At 35.7% G+C, this 21,318-nt stretch overlaps 1 protein-coding gene and 1 long non-coding RNA gene across 6 annotated transcripts in view; both read right to left on the reverse strand.

Annotated features, from left to right (window-relative positions):
- Positions 1-17: 17 nt before the first annotated feature.
- Positions 18-8,450, reverse strand: LOC136833255 (uncharacterized). 2 transcript variants are annotated; one of them, XR_010851398.1, is made up of 4 exons: positions 8,191-8,420; positions 3,806-3,935; positions 3,359-3,494; positions 18-800 (listed from the first exon to the last, which is right to left on the reverse strand). It is a non-coding gene; the product is annotated as an uncharacterized lncRNA (long non-coding RNA). The 2 variants fall into 2 exon arrangements; XR_010851409.1 differs by lacking the exon at positions 18-800 and adding an exon at positions 1,597-1,715 and having other exon boundaries at positions 2,092-3,494; positions 8,191-8,450.
- Positions 8,451-12,125: 3,675 nt separating this feature from the next.
- ATP8A (ATPase phospholipid transporting 8A1) overlaps positions 12,126-21,318 on the reverse strand; it is a 126,983-nt gene continuing 117,790 nt past the window's right edge. For all 4 annotated transcript variants that reach the window (XM_067095585.1, XM_067095499.1, XM_067095326.1 and 1 more), the window contains one exon: positions 12,126-15,619. In XM_067095585.1, the coding sequence (XP_066951686.1) occupies positions 15,522-15,619 (98 nt within the window). In that variant the 3' untranslated portion in view covers positions 12,126-15,521. The remainder of the gene's footprint in view (positions 15,620-21,318) is intronic.

The following is a 21,318-nucleotide window of genomic DNA, read 5'->3' on the forward strand; positions in this document are numbered from 1 at the left end:
AAACTATATGAAGCATGCTTTAATGACTAACTTTCTGATGAACTACAATAATTTGAGCTGAAAACTGTACTCTTCACAAATATGAAAATATCTTAATAAATACAAATGCCATTTTGGTTTTTTTTATTTATGCCCAGCTAACTTCCATTCATATTGACTAAATTTACTCCCCACTGCTGGACTTCAGGACATTCCCAAATATATCCAACATTCTTTTCTCTGAATCTATAAACGCAACTGTTCATTAATTTTCAGCTCCATGTGTCTTCTGAAAATTAAACTTTCTTTGCCTTCTCTCCTGTGTTTGAAGTTGCCTCGAAAAACCTGGCTCGACACCCGATTCTCTTGTGAATTCTACGCTACTGCCTTTGAACCAGTTCCTTGTCACACCTGCTCTACAGTTAGTATCTCTTCAAAATACTACTTTACACCTGGGAGTTGTCTCAAGTGCTTATTCTAGTTTCTGCAGTTTAACCATTTTCCTTTGCTGCTCCTACTGATCTCGGCATTTATCTCTTGAGTACCTGGCTCTATGCTTGGGATTCTCATTTGGATACTATGGCTTCTGCATTTGGAACCATTTTCTTCCATGATACTAAGTTCACTGCATACGGTAAAACTCTCCTGGAAGGACAGCCTTTACCTCTTCGCACCATATCCACTTCCTGTCAACACTGCATATCCCCTTCAGAGGAAGGCAATTTCATCCATTCCCTTTCGTCAAATAGCACTTTCTGCTCTTATCCACCTAGGCAGCACTGATTTCTCAAAGATCAAAAGAACACCACACCATATGACCACTGAAATAAAAACATTCTATGAGAAAGGTGCCATAACTAGCAATGAACAGGATTAACAATACAATCATTAACATGTAGTTAAATAAAGCTTTTCACAGGTTATTTCATGTACAAGACTACCACCATTCTCAAAAATTTAAGCAGAATTATGTGACTAGGGTGGAAACCTGAGCTGTTTGTAACAAAGCAAGTATCAGGTGTATTATTCCTTTATCTTTAATATTTTGAACTGCGGAATTTCTAATTCCATAGGAATTCCGATCTCCTTAAGACAAATAAACAGTACATAACCACCCTGTTACAAAATTAATGGATTTTCTTAAAATTGCCTATCAGCATCATTACAAACCTAATATCATTCATGCCTTAATTGTATTTTACATATAGCAATGACAATAAGACAAGCCTCTTAAAATCAATGTTATAAACATAGGCAAGGTTTCTGAATAGAATACAGTAACATTCTGCAATGAACCAACAAAAATAATCACACAAATCTTATGGTTTCTGCCTAATAGAAAATAGTCAACTTCTAAGCAACCAACTGAAATACTGTAACAGAGCTACAGCAAATCAAAATACAGTGCCTAATGGAAAAATAGTCAAGCTTCTACTGCAAGACAACTGAAATACTGTAACAGAGCTACGGCAAACAACATACAGTAAGGAAAAATTCGTACAATCCAAACTTGACATAAACACTCATTAGAATGAGGTGGATTATGCCATACTAGTATATTAAAAACTTTAAAATTTTTACACGGTAACAATTCTGGATCTAAACAATAGGAACCAGTGTAGGGAAAACATTTAATACTGTACTTTTTTTAAGTCAGCTTTCCAAAAGGTATATAATGACACTTTCAACAGTTAGGCTAATTGGTTCTAGAACAATGTGGTTTACTTCATTAATGGCTAAAGGTGCGTTCACACGATCGAACAATGTTAAAGCGGATATAATTGTTACCAACTAGCATCGGAGGCGCGAAAGCTAAGCTGATGACATCAGAAAGCGAGCACCAAGTGGTGTACCGGACACTGTCCGTGTTCCCCATCGAACGTCACACTGAATTAAATGCCTGACTTAACAGCGGACATCACCTTCAACATTGTCCACGGTCTATGTGCCCTGTGAGCAGATTCGAAGCGTGTGGTAAACACCTCATCTGGTACCACTGCTTGTTGCCAGATCCGATTCCATCGTTTTTCACCGCTTATGGCGCCATCCTGCTTCTCCTGTGATATGGTACCGATTTTGTCCGTCGAACATAGTTCGATCGTGTAAACGCACCTTAAGGCTCTTGATGTGTCATGGACCTAGGGAAAGAGGTATGCTTGCACAAAGGGGCATTTTCCAGAAAAACCTGCTGCAGAAACCTCATAAGCAAGCCCCACTGCCCAACTTCTGCCAATAGAAGAATCAGCAGTTTTCATAATTATAAATGCAATTGCCCCATCAAAGTTATTTTAGCAAGCACAAACTCTAGGACTGAAAGCCGCTAATATGATTATTTCAAACCAAATACAGTATAATGAAAAGTGAAACTTACACCTTTGGCGTGCAAACTCAAATGCGTAGAGATTTGTATTTGACATGAAATATCCGTTCCCCTTGCAATTCCGTACAGGACATACTTAGCATGGAACGCTTTACTTTACGCCTTGCCCAAAAGGCAACTTGAAGGTAAAAACAATTAATAATCACCTCACTCTGCTTTACATCTGAAGAGGTTTAGCATCATAATTATGACTCCTCTGTACCTTGAAATTATGAAACTAAGTAAATATGACTCCTCTCTACCTTGAAATTATGAAACTAAGTTCTTAATTGCAATGAATAGGAATCCCTAATGGTGCACAACTTGGGTAATAACAGCCTTTTCTTTTTTTCCCCCTTGGTTGTACTTGGTCAAGGCAACGCCAGAATAACTCTAATGGAGTACTTTAAAGAACTGGTCAAGCACAAAAATACAAAGTCACTTTAGTTTGGGTACTCCCGGTGGAGTCAAATTCCTGCCAAACAGATATTCCTGTTCACATAAGAACGAACTTACGTTTACTGGCACAAGTTAGCTAGATTTCAATTAACTGAGAAAGCACCATCAACCCTCTTAGAGGGAGTTAAAACACTTGGTGGCCACTTTCCTTGTTACTTTCCTAATCAAAGGGTATAGGGGTCCTTTGGTTATTTGTTTTCTCCTTTTTTCCAGAGAAAATATCAATATCACTAGGCACCATATTCTTTACTGTGCAATGTATTTCCCAAGAGTTTGTGACGAAGTTCCTTTCCCTTTTTGAGGACAACCTTTATTAAATGTTTTGGTTCTTGTTCTTGATTTACCAAGTGATTTTTATAAAATTTTGGCCTTAGGACTCTTTCCAAACCAATGTTTTACACCACAACGTTCAATATAAAATAACCTAGCAAAAACCTGTTACTGTCAACAAATTCATTGAAGCCATTTTGGTATATAATTACCCATTAAGTGCTTCCCAACAATATTTTTAAGACTACTAAATACAGGCAACTAACTATAACAAAATTGAGAGTACAGTACTGTTTTGCAATCCCAAAGAAATCTGTAGTTTCCAGTATTGCATATTCATCTTGGCAGGGTACCACCAATAACCTCAGCTGCCGAGAAGATGGCAATGCTAAAACATGTCTTGTGGTAGTGCTGGTATGTTCTGGTCCTGGAGGGAGAAACATGCAGAAATGCAAAAAAGTTACATAGAGTGTCACATAATATGGCTTTCAAGTATGCTTAATTTTTTCCTATTCGAGGTAAAGCATTTCTTATGCTCTAATTCTAAATATGCCTTTACAATTAAAAGGATTTTCAACATAATCCATTTTCCTAAAACTTTTATTGTTTGAAGCACTAAAATCCTCTCAGTAAATTATTTGATAATAACTATCTGTAGCCAGCAATATACACAATTCTCTAATTTTACCTTTAACAACTACTGTACACAAATTATATTTATACAGTAAGGGGCATTACCTTCAGAGCTGAATGGTAGATGGATTGCTTTACTTTTTATCCTCAGATTGAAATTTATTTGCCATATTACACATATAGCTTAATTTCAAAAGGTCTCTTCTCGACTCTCATACGGTATTCAATAACAAACCTGGAAAAGAACACTTACATAATGAAAAAATTCAACAAACAACAAATCTTAAAAAAAACAAATTCCCCATTGGTAAATACTGCAAAACAAAGTCATATCTCTTTTGGCGCTGTTAATTTTGGTTTTACTGTATATACTGTCCTTCATTTGCACAATGCTACTAATAGGTACCTAGTTCCTAGGATCCAAATAGACTTTGATTATTTGTTGGTAGCCAAAAAAGCTTGCCAGCATCCCTCAATGCTTACTGTATTTCCCCTCTAGTATTTTATTGCAGCTGGGGACAAGAGAACTTTCAAGGCCATTCCTGGTAAACCTAGTAAGCAGCAGATAAAGTTTGAGAGAGCAACCATGAAACTTAAGTAACTTACCTTCATGACAAGTAGGCTAGACCTAGTTTCTTCATCATTAACAATTTCATTTTCTCAAATACTGTATGTATAACCTTTCAGCGTGAATGCTAGGCAATAACACAATGTTGACAAATATTTAATCTGGAATACATCTACAGTCAAGTCTGAATCACTGGCAGTGGTCAGTGGAACCTGACCACTGCCAATGTTTTTCTCCAGTGTCTTCAAAATATGGTTGATAGGCCTGGGCATTCTGAAGCCTCTTGGGTAACAAAAACACTCTTCATAACAAAGGTTTTACACATTGTACTGTACTATAGCATCTGAGTCACTGCTCAGTGGATCAGATGGCTGGACAAGATGACTATATCAGTGAACTGTAAACTTTCCAATTATTCCCCATGTCAATTAAATTCTATGTTATTTCTCGATGAAATTTCTGGATAAATCTGTAGTGTTTAGATGCAAAATGTGGGTAAACTGCATCCCTAAATTAATGACTTGGTCGGCAACCAAAGACTGAATCAATCATATGCCATAATACTGGATTGACACTTTTGCACCTGAAATTGTTAATAACATGCTGACAAAGTGAGTACCACAAACTGTCAAAAGACAATGGTTTGACAACAAGAGCAACCCCACTGTATGATCTAATTTATTTTCCTTTATGGTGAGGGCTTTCAATTTTACACAAAATACAATGTAGTAAAAGTCTTTTTCGCTATATCTTTAATGATATTCTTAGCCATTACAGCCTAACCCCCATCCAGAGAGAGACATCCCAGGTTAGACTACGTTAGGGCGCATCCCCGTAACTGTCCTTGGTAAATATTCATTATTTTGTGATTTAAGCATTTCCTACCTTTCTGCCTTATGAATTGGCTATTTTGGTGTTCCCTCACCCCAAAAACCTCTATTTCCCACTGGGGTTACCCATAATTATTGGATATAGGGATAGGAGCCTTATGAGATGTTTAACCCTGAATGGTTTATCCACTTGTAATGCAGATACAAGAAGTTTCTTAGTATTTTACTTTAATACCACAACTTGGTAGAACTAAGCTGGGATTCCGCGGCATGCTAGACTATGGCAGTTGACATTTTTCTATAGAATTTTACCTGGTGAGCAAGAATTTCAAGTAAAATTTTTTCACCTGGCTGTAATTAAGCTGTAATTTACCTTAGAACCATAGCCGACAGTAAGGGGGAACCATTGGGAATTTGGGGTTTAGTGTGGGGTAGACCACGGGTGGGTGAGAAGGCGACTAAACTTTACTACACGGCATTACAGAGACGTGAAAGACCACACAAACACAGGAAGAACAAGACGACAAAGGTAGTATTACAAGACAAAAACTTTCACTACTACTGCTATTTTGAATGGTGTCATGCACGTGCACTCTTAATAGGGGAGCTTTTGGTACACAGGCTGACACCTTACTGAGGAAAAAGGGAGGGTTGGGGGGATAATGTTTGTTTCCGGTCCTTATAAAGTTTCAGTTTTGCGAAATGCACTTAGGGACATTTGATCACCCAGGGTCTAGTACTGTACATGGTGAAATACATTTGAACTCCCAGGTGCCAGTACTAAACACTGGGAAGGGGGTTTCAGGAGGAATTGAGAAGGTTCTCCCCAAGTGAACATACGGCTCTCTGGTGGTTAGCTCTTCGTTGGGCAAGTCGGTAGAGTTGTGGCCTAGTTCTCGCTAGGCCTGAGTTCGAATCTCCAGCCGGCTTATGAAGAGTTAGAGGAATTTATTTCTGGTGATGAAATTCATTTCTCACTATAAATGTAGTTAGGATTCACAATAAGTTGTAGTCCTGTTGCTAAGTAACCAATTGTCTCTAGCCACATTAAATAAGTCTAACTGCCAGCCCTAGGAGAGCTGTTAATCAGCTCAGTGTGGTCTGGTAAAACTAAGGTATATTTAACTTTGGTATGTGTATCCCACAACTCATACCAGAACTTAAACATGTATGACTTTGTTTATCGTTTTCTGACTGAAAGTTTTGAATAGTAAGTCTCAGTCGAGCCAGACTTCGGCAGTTGAGGCTTTTCTATGGTATTTACTTGCTTTTTACACGAGTTTGCTGTATTATTTGCCGTCGGGGTGGGAAGCAAACTGTAATTTATGCATTTGAACTGTATAATGCTAAAAGGACCCAGTTGGTGCCATCGCAGTCTTCAGCTGTCAGTTACAATTTAGTTACAGCCATTTAATAAAAATATTACTTTAAATTGTTGTAAAGTAAAATAATATAGGAAAACGTCAATTGCCATTGTCTAGCTCACCGCAGAACACCGGCTTAGAATTACCTAAAATCTATCGCAATTTACTCTTACCAAGATATTTCCCAATGATGTTGATACCTACTTGGGCATTTTCTGAGTTCTATGTTTATCTTAATAAAATCACAGGAGTGGAGCTCCCAATCAAATACTGTTTGTCCCAAAGCATTGTGGGTAAATATGGATAGTATATCCGGAACAGCTTTTGTTACTTAAATCAAGATATACAAGTACTATATTTGAACATGAGGTAATTTTATATGTTAGCTCCGCCCCTGCTTCTACCTTTTCAACTAGTTTTTTCTACACTTTTAGGGTTTCTGATACTAGCGGTGCATCTATTTGTTGTCGGCCAAATGGAATGTCCCTTCGCCATGTTTAGTACTGGCCCGGGGGGAGGGTACCCATACGTTAACAAGTTATTGCACCTGCTGGACGGGATATGAACCGTTCGAAACAGACATAGCCGTGCTCTGTCTTGTGAAGATCGCGTATGGAAACCCCTTGTTGGATGGACTTCGGGGGTTAATTACAGGTTAATTAGACTCTAGTGCCAAAAATGAAAAGTAAGTTCATAATTAGCAACCAAAAAACTGTAGAAAAAGTCAAGTTATAGTGCCGTCGACGACGCGGAGCTACACTATAGTTCTACCGAACATGATAATGAGGCTGATTGGCTCTTTCAAGTCTCACCAAATGGTGAGATTTTGGAAGTTTGGAGTTGCTTCAAAAATCTAGCCATAAGTAATAGTCACTGTGTGGTGCAGATATGTAACTCTTGTTGCCTCAGGTTATGTAAAGCTCCAGCACCCTACGTTAGGTTAGGAGGGGGTTCCAGGAGGGGAAAACCCTGACTAGATAAGGACCCAGTCCCCTAGGCTACGTTGGTTAAATCCAACCTTGTTTCTCACAGATTTTCTGTTTTCCCCACACCAAAAAGTCCTGCTTTCCCACTGTGGTCCCCAAAATTATGGGAAATAGCCTAAGGAGGGTCCAGTATCTTAAACTTCTCAAAAATCAACGTCAAATTTTCAGATCGTATATTAAAACAAAATCATTTTCACCTCCTTAATGCAAATATAGGTTAGAGTAAAAATGTACAGCCTTTTTTTCGGCCGAAGTAGCCTACACAAAACTTCACGCAGACCTACCCAGCAGTATTATCCATTTACATAACTACTTCACCTTACATGCACAATATTATCAAAGGTGCACAATATTATCAATTAAACTGCATTTACCAATCACAATAGCTTAAGCTATGAAACAATGCGACTTCTAACAGTCTGAGACCTTGCGTACATAGCCTCCCCTAAGCCTGCTTTAATATGAACGTTTAAACCAAAGTGAGGTAGTGGGAAAGACCACTTCCACCCAGTACCCTACACAAGGGTAAACTTAAGTAATGTAAAGTATAGGATAGTCATTAAATCCGATTTTACCTATAGCTTTACACGTCACCATTTAAGTCTAGCTTTCTCCTAATAGTGCATTCGTGTTTTATGGGTTAGCCTCCCCGAAATTCTCAACCACAATGGTACATTGGAATAGAGCCAAAACTCGAGGGAACTTAGATATTCTTAATCAAAATGATTGTATTTTCACTTACCGAAATATAATAAACATAAATCACTGCACACTTTAGTACAAACAAACAGGTGGAGCATTAAACCGACACTAAATGAATAAACGCCTCTAAACGAATGACTGTATGACGTCACAGTAGTGTAAATCCAAGGACCACAAAAGAGTACTTCTCCAGCATGAAGAGACCTTGCCACCTGGTAGCCAGATTTTTCATTGTAATGCTACCCTACAGTAATATTTGATCAATAGAAAATAAAATACAAGTTATGCCATTTACTCGAACTTCTTGGATAATTTTTATAAGAAACCCGGTCACACATTCATATTTTTGTTGGGAAGTCTATACAATGTTTTAACAACATTAATTTCCCTTTCGCATGTCATTGCTACTATTAACCAAAACTTTTTGTGTAAAAAATCTCTGTGCTTCGAAAACCGTGAATTTTCAAGCTCATGTTCTTAAATAGCAAATAATTAGCTGTTATTTTCAGTTTTTCAATTTACTGTAACGAGGCAATGACGCTAATTACAATTAATAGTCTCATGTAGTGACTCTTGGATGTAAGGTAAAAGCTAAAGTAGAAAATATGAAGGCCCGAGAATTGCATGCATGTGTCGGGAAAAATGGCTGAGTATAAATACTGTAAGTGGCTAACCATTATCTGAAAAGCATGTTACTTACACAGTTGGGAGAGAGACTCCAGTGAGTAGAGGAGAGGAATACCTACCCTGAATTTTTTGGGAAAACTGGCAGCGAGGATATTAATAACTCCAGGGATAAAACACTGAAATAGACCCCATCCCTGAGAAGTTCATGAAACATCTTTTCTTTAGAAAGTAAGATGTGATTGAAAGTTAATTAAGACAAGACCAAATGTGAGTTCATAAGAAAAAAAGTGCCTGTGCGGATCAAGTGTTTGCAGTGTGGTAAGTCTGGGTGTATGGGCAAAAAGATAGTTAATGACAGAACTGATAAGAGATGCTTATATAAAGCGAGTTAAGGATAATTATACTAAAGGTTTGGACGTTTGGTAATAGCTGTATGAAGTTTTCATGATATAGAGCTTGTATATTAAGACCCTAAACCCATCAGTTTTAGACTACTACCCCTTTCACCAGATGCAGTCTGTCTTAATTCCTCTGAACACTTCAGAATCATGGCCAGTTTCCCATCCTATCCATGTGACCAAACCACATTAAAAATTTTCTATCCATATCTTAACACATGCTAACCTTTCATCATATTTACATTTCTTGTGATTTAAAATCTCTTCGCTACACGAGCAGTTAATGTCAATGTTACATTTTTTCCCTTCATTTACATTGATACAGAAAGAGGAGACACAACAGTGCTTTCATTCATTCCAGCATGTTTCATTAGTTACAGTTTTCCCACTACCTTTCCTTAGCTCCACCTCGTCTTGACCCTTCACCATTTGCTCCTGATTCCACTTTTACACCATTCTCATTAACAATCATCATTTCATCTTCATGGCTTTTTTTTTTTTTTTGGCTTCATAAGCTTAGCTGAGCTAGATTCACTCTCACCTTTTTTTTTTTTATCTTTCAATTTGCCTTACCAGTCTGCAGTTCCTCTTTTCAATTGCCAATTAACGTGTCATCTGAAAATCTGCCTCTCCACATTCACTGTGAACTACTCCAACTCACATAAACTTACACTTGTGTGTATTTTTTCTTGTACTGTTGTATTCTTTTCATGCATTTCTTAAATCATGAGATGACACATAACACGCCCTTGGCTGCGACAGGTACAATGAATCTCTCATTCTAGTAAATATAAATTCACCATAAAATCTCTGCTCAATACATTGTTGTCAATTCATTTGTAGGATTTCTCAGGTTCCATGAATACCACGTTCTGTTTTTCCCTCTAATCTACAACTATTCACACAGTTTTATAAACAAAACACTCGATTTACTTACCCTGTCCTTTGTCTTCTTTTTTAATTTTTATAACCCAGACTCACATAGTTTCACTAGGGTACCAATCAGTAGTATTACTTGACGATTCTTTCATTTTTTTGTCACCTTTTAACATACATAAAGTTTGTTATTTCTCTCACCAAGACACCTTACACCATCTTCAGTTCTACCAGCAACTTTTTCCCAGTACACTGTATCCATACACGACCTTTGTGTTTTGCCATCACACCACTCCAAATATTCCATTTTGTTTGTAAGTTCTCATGTCTCAGCTGCAAAGAAAATTACAGGCTGTATACATGGTTGTAGACTTGCCATACACAGATGGGAATGGGAAGCTCTCATTTGCCTGTAATATAACAAGATTTCCTAAAATACTTTCAAACACCAGCTGGCTAAACTTCTTGAATGATCCTTCTCTGTTATTGTAAGGTGCTCCACTCACTGACGCAGACAACTGATCAAATGATGGTTACTCAGGTTATGTATCCTATGAAGCCAAAATTCAAACAATTCCATTATCAGTGACAAGAATTGTTATATGCTAAATTAGCCAGAAAACCAATACTTTATCTGATAATAAGTTTCATACACTTATGAATGGTTAGTGAAAATATTGAAGATTCTGAAAAAAAAAAAAATTTAGTGGCAATTCATCTAATAATCATTCTCTGTTGACTGAAATTAGGGCACTCATACAAAATGTGTTTCATTGTTAATGTTGAACTGCAATCTACATAGAACTACGTTGTGATGACTGTTTGTTAACTGTTTAACTGATGTGTCCTGTTGCTGAGAGGTTATAATTCTGCTCCTACATTTCTCTTTTTTTTATACCTCCCATAATGCTACAGTGGGTTTAATTTGCTTTACTTTGTTAGTATCCATCTCATCATTCCACATATCCAGCCATTTTTTCATTATAATGGACTGCTGATGTCACACAGTTATTTCTGGGTACAGTACAAGGTTTTTCCTGATCTAGTCTCAATTACTGAAGACTCAGCTATTTTTATTTTTATTTCCTTTAATATCTACATGACCAGATTTCCAGTGTAGGCCAGCATTTATACTAGCTCCATTCCTATGGAGGAATATGACATTTTTTGGATGGTCATTTTGATGTGCTTCTACAGCACTTTTAAAATTACTGAAAATTACACATTTTACACTGACATACTATATTATATATCTCTGGGGTCAGACAACACACTTTGCATTTTTCATAAACTACCCATCTGTGTTTCCAAAGTTAATATCCAAACAGATATGGCTATGTATAGTATGATCGTAAGCTCCCTTTAATGTAAAGAGTACTCAGATTAGTACACTGGAAGTACAGAAAATGATGTACTTTACTTGATAAAATTCATATTGATTTCATTCATTAAAGTGAATGTGTAAGCTTGCAGTGAATGAAGTATTTTCTAAGAGTACATTTTAATATCAAAGCTGACCCAATAGGGTTAAATGGTAATAAATGCCTATTTGCATCATCTATTTGACCCCAGTTGCAATGTTTTCTTTCTTTTGCTTTTCATCCATTCCTTTAGACTCATATTACTGCTTAGTTGTCCAAGTTCATTAACTTTCTTACTCCAGCTCTCAGCGCATTTAAACCTCTGAGATTTAGATATCATTTGCAGTTGTGCAAGAGTCAGTCTTTGAGATTATGATGACCGCCAATGTTATTTGTAGATTTCCAGCTAACTGTAGCTCATTTTAATTTTTCAGTGTTGCTTTCCTTTCTCAAAACAAGACAATAAAGTAAAAGTCAGCTTCAAACTGACACTATAGCTAACATTACACCATGAAAAATAAATTTGCAGTGTGCCATAAAAGAAAAACATTCCTGTGCTCCCACACAGTGTGATTTGCTCCTCAGAATCTCAAAGGCTAACCCAAATCCTTTGGGTTAGGCCTATGTGCATCTTGAAACATGACTCAGCTATCTCCAGACAACTAATTTATAATAATAAAAACACCTGCCAAAGGTGAAATAAAACCAAATCACAAGACTTGTAACCATATAATAAGAATTTCTTGATACATGCACAACACAATAATCAGACCTGCCCAAATGTTTCAAGTTATTTTACAAAAATATTAAATAAAGCTCCACAAGTTAACAATACAGTTTATCCATGGTGAGTTCAATAATAACTGCTCAAACTTTCTGTACATCTTACCACTTACCTTTAAGAAAATATCTATGATCCTTACTGGAGAAACTAAATGTAGGCATTTGTGGAAACTTTACTAAAAAGGTCATTATGCAAAATACAAAATAGATTTGACTGGTTTGCTAAAACTGAAAATACAATCCTTTCAAGCATGTTTTCTTTTATCAAGATTATATTATAGCTTGGATTCTGGAACAGATATCCAATGTCTTAATCATATGATACAGTATCAAAGATTGACAAAAAATTTATTGTAATCGTAATGATGTTTCTATCCCTAGTTATGAGGCGTACATTTGACGATCCATACAAAGATCACAAGAAATGAAGCAGCAGGTGTTTGATCTTTAATGCCCAATCAGTTTAGTTGAAAGACAGACAGGACCAGTGAGTTATGGCTGAAGACCTCACTGTCATGTATACACACACACGCACACATACACACGACAGCAAGAGAACAAGTTTACAACATATAATCAATCATTATAACCTGTATGCTAAAGTGCATTCAACTACAGTATTCAACTGATCTGAATACAGACTAATAGAATTCAACATGTTACAAAGATTGAATAAGTTGCAGCTTGAGGAGTAATAATAACCTGCAATGCATCATCATCATCAGATCTTTCTCATTTACTGTATTATTATATTCTAATGGCCTGCAACCTTTCCACGCAAGCCTTTAATGATATCATCAAAGAGGCATTCTCGAGGAAATATGGAGATGCAGGTCGAGTTGTAGGCCACAATAGAGACCAATGTAAAGGGGGCACACAGTAACATACACCCATCAGTACTATACAACACTGACACAATCCATATATCACACCACATTAAAATTGCCTACAGGAAAATATTTTTGTGAACGATATGAAAGATAATAAACTGACTTCTTGTGGAGTACGGTCATAATATGACTAACCTGCATCAAAAATTTTCATGGCACAACAATTTTACTCACCTTCCTATACTACTTAAATATTTCTTATCAATGGACAATTTCCTTTACAAATTTAAACTCATGAAAATCAACCAGTATCATTAAATATATATGTTTCTCTCTCATTGATTGCATAATTAAACCAAATATTTAACATTAACTGGCTACTAGGAATGTTTACGATAAAACCATCTTGCCTCAGGATACACTAATACTTTTAGTACCTATCTTTCTTCAACGAAAGAAGCATTATATAAACCATTTCATCATACACTGATAAATGACAAGTACACCTACGCATGTATATCGGTTTACTAAATAGGCACGTGTGAGGGTTACACCTTCAGTACACAATTTCCTTACGTCAAGATGATTACATCTACCTTCTCAATATGTACAAAAAACCATCCCCCACATAGAGATAACTAATAGAGTGTTAAAAAGTTTCCAAATAATTCATAACATTTGTCACCGAGTTTAAGAGTCTTTGGTATTTTAATTAAGGTTATTGAACAAAATACTCAATACTTCAAACAGAGTCGTTCTATGTTGAGGATAGTCTATTGTAAATATTTACACAATATAAAACTTTACTAACAGTAAAATATCCATAACACACATTGCCTCATACCAAATCACAAAACTTCATCAGGATATAAAAGTTCCTAGGATTTCAATCAACACTTTCTGCATTCTCTTCTTGACACTAGTGTAGCTAAATGGTAAATAGCTAAAATGATGAGACTTAGTAAATCTGCTGTTCATAAGGTAAATCTTAACCTCCTGTTTCAAAAAGTATATTTGTAAGATAAAAATCTTGAAACCTGAAATTTTTTTCAAAACTATTATGAAAAAATGGAAATCAAAATAAAAACTGAATTCTGACCTGAGATTCCGAATACAATAAAAAGCATGATCTATAGCCACTAAAATTTCTAGTTTTTTTTCCAAATTATGGGAATTTCTTAATGATTTCTGAACCACAAAATGCAATGAATAATATTTTGAGGTAAAATGTTTTCCCAGAATTTAGTAAAATGCCTAAACCCAACATAAATAATCATGGGCCTAAAAATTATGTTAGCTGGATGGAATTATCAGTCACTATACTTTAGCAAACTGCCACAACCCTCCTTTACTGCAATCCCATAAATATTTCAATTGTCTATTGCACAGTTACCCATAGTACAAACTATGCCAATGTAAGTACTTAATATGCTGCAGTACTCTCAAAGTCATTAAACTGAGAATAGCGTCTCCCACTTTGTACTCAGCTCAAAGCAAATTCAGTTCATTCGTTTGTGATAATTTCTAGTGTGCTCTGTGTTCAACTTGGCAAACTTTTCCATACTGTATGCAGTGTGTACTTGGGCACAAATGCAATAAATAGTGAATTTTTTTTCAAGTCTAAATATATGAAATTGTACTTATAAAGTGTTTGAGGCAGTCACCATTTTGGATATGATGGTACCAGTGGGAAATGCTACTCATGTTTAATTTTCTGATGATTAATTTTCTGGCAATTAATGCAAAACAGAATGCAGCTGGATTATGATAAATTAATGAATAAAAGTTACAAACAGAAAAATAATCTTCTCTAAAGTGTTAGTCTTAATAAATCAAAACTCTTTTCACACAAAAATTCTTAAAATCTTAACCAAATATCACACTTTTTTACTGTTACTGATACACATATACATAATATTGTACACTTATCAGTAACGCAGTAACACTGCCTAAAATAAGATTACAAGTCTACAATAATGTGGCGTGCTGTTCTCTATAAACTATTTCAGAAATAAAATGGTAATATCTGGCTTAAAGGAGTAAGCACAAAGTTAACTGTGACCAGAGATGATATCTCAATGAGATCAATGTACGTATGTGAACGAGTGGATTACAAAATATCACATGATTGATAATAATTGTCTCTGAACACAAGGCAAAATAGACAATAAAATTGGTGCTTTGTAAGCAACAAGCAAATCAATAAATTATATGTATACTGTATATCATTTGAAGTAGCAAAATAAAGCAATTTCATAATTCTAACATTTTAAAGGACTGGCCATTTCAAAAATATATACAAAATTCAAAGAAAAAAAAAAGGTCGTTACCTTTAAGTGAAATGTGGACTTGACTTTCGACTAGAAGCATTTTGAACACTACAAAAGTTCCATTCTGCACGTTTTACAAAAACTTCTCCATGTCTAATTCCTTGTAGTCATATTAAAGGAGGTAACATTTTAATGATTAATGTCACTGAAGACTTCGTGATATGTCTTACATACCACCCGGCTTTGGTTGGGTTGTATCATATGCTCGAATCACTTCCGATTGACCAATTACTCCATGTTCCTCCTGAGAGAAGGCGAACCCATCTGTGGCAAGAAAAAGCAATTTGTCCTAGAATGTCAAATTTACATAATAGTGCAACACCTTTTCTGGGGTTGTGACTTCAAGTTAAAATTAAATTCACATATAATTTCACTGTACGATATCATAATGAACTCCCTCTCAAATTTGAACACAATAAAAAAAAAACACTGAAAAAGGAGATATGAATGTTCTCTGCAAACTCTGACACATTAAGCATACAGTACTGTGCACAATTGATTATAAAAAAGTGACACAAATGAGTTCAGAAATGGTTAGGTAATTAAAATTTTAATCTAACATGATTTCTAACTATTCCTTGAAGAAATCAATGATTTTCTTCAACATACTTTTTAATTTTTGTTACAAAGAGGTTTACCACACCTATTAATGGATGAAGTTTACTAAGTACCAAGCTCACATAACTGATTGAACATAAGTCATGTTTATAATGACTCAAAACTTGTACTCTTTGTGTCATTATAACCTTGGAATTATGTTACCATCAAAACTTGTATGGCCCTCTTTGCATTTAGCAGGAGGTAAAAGAGTGGACATTTCCTATTACAAAACCTAATGCAAGAGGGAAAATGACAAGTAATAAATCAGAAAACCCTATAGGTACTTGTAAAAAAAAAACAGCAACTAAACTGTTAGATTTTAAATGTACTCTGTGAAAAATTATGTGTACCTGATTAGCAAAATTGTTATAATATACTTCTCATTCAAAATAAAAATAACAATAATAACAATGTCTATTTCAGTATTACTATCATTATTTTGAAAATTTATAGGCAATTTTACATATGTAAGAAATTAACAAATTTACATTCAGGTTTTGGTATATTGTATTTTAAACATAGCATGAACACGAGAGTTGTTGCAGTTTTTATAAAGTATGATGGTATTGATGGCAGTATTTATGTGGCGGTGATGGCAGGTAAGAAGTTAGTAATACCAATGCTTTTTATGGCCATATTTGGTGTTTTTATTCTTTGGTTGGTGCCTATGTCAATCAAGTCTTGTAATACGTTGTGATGGATGAGGGTTTGTTAGTGTATTCTTGACAACCATTTAACAGGAGGTAGTCTAAGAGTACTCTGAGGGCATGGTACATGGGGGGCCATCTCATCGGAGGACATAGTCCAAAACATCGAGAAATTTATTAGCTTGTCTTGGAGATTTTCTAATGCTTACGGGCAGCAAAAGTGCCTCCACTGTTGATAACATTTGTGGTGGATATTAGATCCTGCCAGGTCCGTATATTATTGTCACTTTCAAGTGGCTTTCTGGTGGCACCCTCTTAGACATATGAAATTCTTTTGGAGAAGTGCAGTGCAGTCACCCCAGTCTTGACTGCTAGTATATTCTCAAACAAGGCACTGGAACTGGTAGACAAAATTCTTCTTTCTAAGAGTATCACATGCTTAGGGTTGGGTTGTTCTTCTGCAGGGGACTCGACATACTCTCGTTCCAGTGATGATTTCTCTTTAAACATATTCATCTTTATGAGTACTCCAAATTTATGCTAGCATGGTAGTATACCCTAATGGGGGTTATCTTTACTGGTGATTCTGGGGGTTGTGAAGAGGGAAGATTGTGCCATTCATAAAGGATCTCCTTGATTTGTCTGTCCATGTTATCATTGGAATAACTGTCACTGGTTAGAACTTGGGCAGCCCAGTTACATTCCTTGGGTACAAAATGCCAACTGGAAAAATGAGAAAAGGCTCTGTGAACATGTGAGATGATGGCACTGTTTATAGAAAATCAAGATCACTGACGAATAGTACACCCCAATGGGCCCCAACCATGAAAGGCAACTTCTATTAGGTAGATTGCCATGTCCACATAACTATAAATAGCAGCAAAAGCAATGTCTCTCTTAAAAGAGACCATCATTGGGCATGTTGAACCAGTCAACACTGTCTCCACCATTAATCTTATAATTTAAAACCACATCTTGATCATCCAGATGAGAATTAATCCATCCCTAACTGTGCTTGATGCACTTAGGAAGATGAATGTCATCTAACATTTCTGATGCCATGGCACTTACACTAGAATTGAATTGAATTGAATATAGTCATTCAGCGCTGAAACGGAAATGACAGTAAAAGGTTTGAAAGGTGTAACAGGAGGGCAACCTCGCAGATGCACTATGAACCAATTGTTAGGAGAGGGTGGAAAGTAAGTTGGAAGAAAGAGAATATGAAAGGAGGCACAGTACAGTAAAAGGAACAAAATGGGTTGCAGCTAGCACTTACACTAGAATGACCAAAATATGTCTCTCAAAAAGGATTTCATGCTATGTCCATAAGGGCACAATCAGAAAGTACTATGAAGAGAAACATGTTGACCCACTGGACCTATTATCTGCAATAGATGCCAGGACAGCCACCAAATTCACATGGGGGAGGGAGGGGGTTTCTTCCTGCCTACAAGCATGTGAAAACCTACAAAACAAGTACAGTATATTATAAAACAATGACTCCACTGATCTGGACCGCACCCTTCCTTTAATGTACACTGGAACTGCCACCTTACAGTACCCCAAGTCATCAACTAACAACATGGCTATTGAACACAAGTATTACCAAATCTGAGTGAGTCAGGTGCTAGCCAGTCAACAACAAACTAGATAGACATAAAAAGCCTTGGCATCACCTTCTTTTCTCCCATTGTCAGCATATAAACACAGCCATCGACACCAACATACAGTAATTTATTAATACAACAATTCTTGGTTAATAATGCTATATCTGAGGCAGCGAAATTCTAATGATAATTTGTAAATTTCTTCTGTTAAGATTACCAGCAAATTTTCAAAAATAAAATTAAAACCTCATGAATGTGTCCACAGCCTCTCGAATACAAGTATTATGTGACCTTTGTTCCACAGAAAAGGATTTTGCAAAAGTAAAACTAATGCAGCAATTATTTTCATTGAGATCTGTCTTCATAATGGTCTCCTTCTCAATCATTATTATTCTGTATTTTACCCAGACACCATTACTTGGTAGATATTTAAAATTAAAACCATTATATATAACAGCAGTTCAGCTTCACTGCCGATTGACCATGCAATCTTCACCAAAAGTCATATATCTCCAAGAAAATATTGAATGATGATGAATACTTGCCCACACTAAAAAAAAAAAAAAAAACTTTACCAACAAATTAGAAAATAAACTTTACAAGTTGCTCTAAGGAGCAAGGCCCCATGCTGGCTTATTAATGCTGCTCATTGATCCAATAAGAATAAGTGATATTTTTCAAGTGAATTATAGGTTTGGGGTTCTGGAATGGGGAAGCTGTTCAGAACCTGCACATCAAATACTGTATTTATGATTCTAGAAAAAACTGCCTCTTCATGCTAGCTACTTTTTTATATTTCTTGATACGTTGATGTTTCATTTTAGCTTAATTGCAAATAATGCATTAGCATGTTTTCCTATGAATCTAATTTGGACACACTAGCCCTGGATAACAAATACTATAGCTTATCACACAAACTGTAGCAAATCAGAGTTTGTTATGTTCATTAAAAGTTGCCTAACATTTTCATAGGGACTAGAGATTACTATATCCAGTACAACAGGTATCATTCATGGGTGTGCTATTCCCTGTGTAATACTTTCAATTAGATATTCTTAAGGGTTGGGGATAACAATTATTAGACAGTTTACTCTGACCACTGAATCATATTATGAGTTATGACATGCTGTATTGTCCTTTACAGCCTCCAAAAGGAGACAGGCCATCAATATCTTTCAATTCTGGTTGGGTAACAAATGACAGCAATAAAAAATGTCTTAAAATTTTTGTTTCCCAAGGTGAAAAGTATCTCAAATATTTTTTTAATAACTAGTTACTGTATCTTTCCGAGCTGGAAAGAGTGATTGTGGGATCTCTCTACATACGTAGTATTAACCTCATTTCTCATGGAAGTGTTAGCTTGCATAACTATGCCTAAAGAGACAGAGAAGTAGAATCATCTTGCATCAAGGTCACTAGCTGGATATAACCTTGAAAATCTAAGACCATTGGGGGAAATAGGTGAATTACTTTACATTGAACCTTGTCCATAATAGAGTACTATTGCTAACCAAGATACAAGGAAACCTGTTATGTTCTTGACAATGAAGCAGTTTCTGACAGGTTTCCTTGTGTCTTTGTTAGCAGTAGTACTGTATTATGGGCATGGTTCAATGTAAAGTAATTTACCTATTTCCCCAAATGGTCTTAAATTTTCAAGGTTATATCCAGCTAGTGACCTTGATGCAAGATGTTTCTATTTCTCTCTCTCTTTAGGCATAGTTATGCAAGCTAACACTTCCATGAGAAATGAGGTTAATACTAAGTATAGAGAGAGATCCCACAATCACTCTTTCCAGCTCGGAAAGGTACAGTAACTAGTTGTTATTAAAAAAAACTGAGATACTTTTCACCTTGGGAAACACAAAAATGTTAAGACATTTTTTATTGCTTTCATTTGTTACCCAACCAGAATTTAAGTGGGTACTGTTAATTTAAGTCTACAACAAGCCATCACTCTCGATGCATTCCTCTTAAAGACCTTGCTAATTTGCCTTATGATGTAGCTTTTTTGTTTTGTAGTTATTGAAACTAAGCAATGAACCTGTTGTTTCTTTACTGCTTTGACTAATCAAAATGTTTATTTAGGAATAACAATTTCTTATTATAGCCTATATACTTACGATGGACTAGCTTTTGTTTGAAGCTAAAGTAACACTTCATAAAAAAAGATATTATTATTATAGCATAACCCCATCAATTATAAACAGTACTGTACATGTACAGTACAGTCTATGTGTTATAGTGATCAGTAATGTTCCCAGGATCACTAGTTGTCTGTCAGACAAGGGGAGGAAGAGGAGGTAGTCTCCCTATGAATCACCCTCTGGAGACTCGGAAGTGTATTAACCAATAACCTCACTTTCTATGGTCCTGCCAGTCCTCTCCAGGTGTTTTCTTCACGATGGCTTTCCAGTACAGTACTTATTAATTTATTTTCCTTCTAAAATTATCTATTTCAGCCCTTTTCCACTTAGCTGCTTGTATAAGTGAACTTTACCTTATCTAATACTTCAGTTGCCAAAACTGTCTCCTGTTAGCTAGTGCCATACTTGGTAACTATCGAAGCAATTACCTTCCTTGATCTTTGAAGAATGTACTTGTTGAGCTTTTTGCAATGTTACTTCGTCTCAGCTTATTATATCAATTTTTCTGTGTATTTTAAATTTTTTAAATAATTTAACAATTTTATGAGGAAATTTCCTTTCCTACTGTTAGCTGTTAACTAGCTAATGAATTGTTAACTAAATGACACTGATGATTACTGTACTGTATTTCCATCTGGTTTAATCGCTTTCTTTTCCCTGTATGTTTCCTGTAATACAGCAAAGAGTACATATACTTTGCTTCATTTCTTTGCTTTCTTCTTTGGTAATTTTATTATGATAGCTGTATAATTACCTAATTCTTTTTCTTTACCTGGGTTTTTGTGAAATATATGGAGTATAGTATAGTATTCCATACTATGTTTTGCTTCTTCACTTTACTCTTCGATAATTTTTGGTAATCTCTGTGCAAATGTTAAGGTTTCCATTTGGAAGATTACTCTTCAGAGTGGCATGAATTACTGCTGGATGGCATTGTTTCCGAAAGGTAACAGATGTCA

Source organism: Macrobrachium rosenbergii, chromosome 1 (assembly GCF_040412425.1).
Source record: "Macrobrachium rosenbergii isolate ZJJX-2024 chromosome 1, ASM4041242v1, whole genome shotgun sequence".
In the NCBI taxonomy this organism is placed as follows: domain Eukaryota; kingdom Metazoa; phylum Arthropoda; class Malacostraca; order Decapoda; family Palaemonidae; genus Macrobrachium; species Macrobrachium rosenbergii.